Source organism: Crocuta crocuta, unplaced genomic scaffold (genome assembly GCF_008692635.1).
Source record: "Crocuta crocuta isolate KB4526 unplaced genomic scaffold, BGI_CrCroc_1.0 scaffold466, whole genome shotgun sequence".
Classification (NCBI taxonomy): domain Eukaryota; kingdom Metazoa; phylum Chordata; class Mammalia; order Carnivora; family Hyaenidae; genus Crocuta; species Crocuta crocuta.
This window is the reverse complement of record NW_027529672.1, coordinates 7,930,417-7,934,110: the sequence shown is the minus strand read 5'-3', so window position 1 is coordinate 7,934,110 and position 3,694 is coordinate 7,930,417. Positions and strand designations below refer to the sequence as shown.

Here is a 3,694-nt window from a genome sequence, read left to right as displayed (position 1 = left end):
CGGCCTTGGGGCGCCCGGGGGGCCAGGGCTGGCCTCGGGGGGGCTCAGCGTGCTCTTGCACTTCTCGCAGAGCACCTGGCGCGGCCGCAGGCGGATGGGGCTCAGGGCCAGCCGGCCCGGGTCGCGGTTGCGGGACAGGCGCCGGCGTGTCCTCTTGACGGTCCTGGGCGGCGGCTGCGGCACCCACTGCCGGTAGGTGCTCCTTAGCCAGAGCGGGGGAGGGAAGGGGGCGCCTTCAAAATACGGCGGGAACGGGGGCACGGGCGGTGGAGGTGGCTTGGGGCCTGCGGTCTCAGGGGCCTGGTCGCCGTTGGGAGGCGGTGGAGGGGCTGTCCCCAGCTGCATCGCCTCTGCGTCCTGCTCCGCGGGGGCCGCGCCGTGGCAGCCGTTGACTGGGGGGTCCTCGGGCTGGGGCAGCGGGGCCGACAGGGGCAGGCCGAACAGGCCGGACCTGGCAGAGGGGAGACAGAAGGGGAGAGTCAGGACGGGGATCACGCGCTGCACCCGGTCCCCGGGGGAGGCCAACGCCCCCACGCGTGCACCACGGGGACTCCGAGGGCGGCACGTGCTCTACGCGGTCTCGTGAGCAGCACAGCAGCCACCTCCCGGGTCTGCAGCGCCCCGATGTCCACATCGCAGTTCACAGTGAGAGGCGGAATGCGGCCTCGCAGCTGGAGACCTCCCAAGGCCCCGGGGTAGGGAAGGCGGCCTGGGGCCTGAGAACGGGGCCTGGGGTTCTGTGATGTGGCCTGACTGGGCCTGCGGGGGGCCGGCTGCTCTGGCCGGGGGGCCCTGTTCACGGGCCTTGTACACCTTCTCCCTCCTCCCTGAGACCCCAGGCCCTTCCCGCAGGACCTCCCGCTCCAGGGCGGAGAGGGGGCCAGGAGACCCATGGGACGGGGACACGGGAGGGCAGGAGCCCACCTCCCAGGGGGACGCATGGCCAAGGCCAGTGGCACGGCGGCACCCCCAGGGCTGGCAGCCAGGCAGCCGTCTCTGCAGGCAGCCTCCACTCAGATGTCTGGGCACCTTGGGCGTTTCGTTGTTGAAGTCGGTGGTCAGCGCACCGTCCCCCTGACCCTGTGCCATGGATGTCGGGAGGCCGCATCCAACTCACCAGCGACCCCCGGTGAAGCAGGAAAACCCTCACTGCTCCAAACAGTGAAAAGCAAGGCGGAATCCCGCACACGCTCCTCCGGCGGAAACGTGGTGTGACCTGCGAGGCCGCTTTTGCTAAAAGCTGTTACTTTCTACGCACAGAAACAGACCTGCACCAGGTCAAGGGGAACACGGCGCTTCCGTGCTCACCGCCGGCCACGGACCTAACCGGAGTAGAAACGATGAGTGAACGCTTCCGCCTTTTCTACTTTCAAATGGTTTCTCCATCTGCTCTTCTCCAGAAGAATCCAGCAGCTAAGAGGGCCCGCCGCGCTGGGCGTCACCGCCTCCAGCTCGGCCCCCAGCGCCGTGGACAGGACGGGAGCTGGCCACGGAGGCTGCGGGACTGGCCCAGCTGCAGTGACCAACGGGGACATCGCTTCCCCGTGGCCCTCGCGGGCACGAGGCGGATGAGCAACGAGCATGGCAGCATGCCTGCTGTGTGAACGCTGACCCGTTTTTGTTCAATTCAAGATCATGGGAAAAGCCTGGAAACCATGGCTTTCCTACCACGTTCCTGTCTACGTGTGGCTGCCCCCGGAATCTAAAATCTTCGTGCACAGAGCGGTACGTGGGGGCGGGGGTCACATTCTCCTCCTCATGACCAGAGAGTCCACGGGCCACGGCCACGTGCCCGGGCAGACTGCCCCGCCCTCTGTGTGGCCAGACAGCTGCCCTGTAACCTGTAACTGTGACAAGGGGGCGAGGGGGAGCCGAGGGCCAGCCGGGGAGGGAGCACGCAGCCACGGCCGCAGCGGGGCACCCAGCTCCCTCGGAGGTGGGGTTCTGCTCTGGGGGTGGGACAGCAGCCACGGTGAGCCCCACCCCCTCCGTCATCTGCTGGGCGTGTGGCCCTTCACGTGCTGGGTGGCCCAGGACGGCCTGCGGCCACAGGCCCCGTGCCCCGCGGACCAACAGCAGTGGGGAGCCCGCTCCCCGCGGGGCGGCCGCCTGCACTGGAGGATTTACACACTAGGCTGGGCTGGACTCTCGGGGAACAGGGGCCCCGGCTCGTGCCCTCGCCTGGAGAAAGGGCTCCACAGCCTGGCACTGGGCACACGGACCCCACAGCCCCAAGAGCTGCCACCGGTTTTTGTAACTCAGCGTTTACTGACAGCAGCCACGCGTGCTCCTGTTCAGGCTACCCTTGGCTGCCTTCCTGCCCCCCACCCCCCCCAGCGCTGCCAAGCAGCCGGGACAGAGGACGGATGCCAGGCCAAAACAGCTACTGTGCAGCCCTCTGGTGAAGGTCTGTGGGGGTCCAGGTGGGGGAGACGAGGCCCGGCCCAGAGCTGCCCCCACGCACACCCACGGTTGTGACAGGCGGGCCGTATCACCAAACGTCACCCTGAGTTCCCAGAGTGGGCACTGGACCCCACACCGAAATCAGCACCTGGTTCTTTCCCTTCAATAAGCACCTCGTGGGCGTTCAAAACAAAGCAAAAACTCTGAGCGCTAAACACATGTGCTCACACCAAGGCACATACATGCACACACGTGTGCACACAATGCACTCACATGTGCATCCACACATACATGCATTCGCATGTGCATCCGCACACGTGCGTTCACATGTGCACATGTGTACACATGCATTCACATGTGTGCATGTTTATATACGTGCATGCACAGGCGTGTGCACACATTCACCCCGAGCTTCTGGGCCAGTGTGCTCACTGCCCCTTGCTGTTAGGGGTGTCAGGGTGCCCTGCGTGGAACTGTGGCACCCCACGTAGAGGCCTCAAATGAAGGGGGTGCTGGCAACGAGAAAGGGGAGGCCAGGAGGGCCCCACCCCCACGGCAGTGCCCCGCCGGAGGGTGACGCTGAGAAGACACGAAGTGCAGAAAGCCCCCAAGGGGCCCCTCAAGGAACAGCCTCAGCCCCAGCAGGACCTCCAGGATGACCAGGAAGTCGCCGGGGAGACCGGCCCCTCCCTGAGTGGGCACGAAACAAGGGCCACAGTGAAGGTCCCAGAACCTGAGAGGAAACCCTGTGGCAGGTGTGCAGGCCCAGGGGTCACACAGACCAGGAGGGACACGGCAGGCGGATCCCCCCCGGGACCTGGAGGCTGGTCCCCAAGGCCCCCCAAAGCCCACTTCCTGCCCCCCCCCGCAGGCCCTCAGACCACGGCCTTGACCAGGGCGTGCACTGTGCCCCCTCCTCGTCTGCATCCCCACGGCCGCTCCCAAGCTCCTCTGCCGTCACCCCACTCAGAACCAGCCGGCACCCCCCAGGCTTCCCCCCGGCCCACGCCTGCGCCCCCTACCAGCCTGCCTGTGGGGGTGCAGAACCCCTCCCGCCAGCCGGGGCCCAGGGCGCCCCAGGAACCAGCCCCTGGGCAGGTCCTTTCCGTCACCTGGAACCCGTCTTCCCTCCAGAAGCCTCCTCTGCGGGACCCTGTGAGCTGAGGGCACGGCCGGCCCTGGGTTCTGCCGTCTCCTCTCCCGGAGGGCAGTGGGGGCAGGGGGGGAGTCACCCCATCCCCGAGGCCCCGAAGCTGTGCTCCACGGACGTTCCTCCCCCCCCCCCCCTCCC

The 3,694-nt window shown here is 67.3% G+C and overlaps 1 protein-coding gene across 1 annotated transcript in view; it reads right to left on the bottom strand.

The window, feature by feature from the left end:
* The window catches only part of PWWP2B (PWWP domain containing 2B), a 19,392-nt gene that overhangs the window by 14,950 nt on the left and 748 nt on the right, over positions 1 to 3,694 (bottom strand). Inside the window, 2 exon segments of the mRNA XM_077762920.1 lie at positions 3 to 451; positions 3,516 to 3,600. Of these exon segments, the coding sequence (XP_077619046.1) occupies positions 3 to 451; positions 3,516 to 3,600 (534 nt within the window).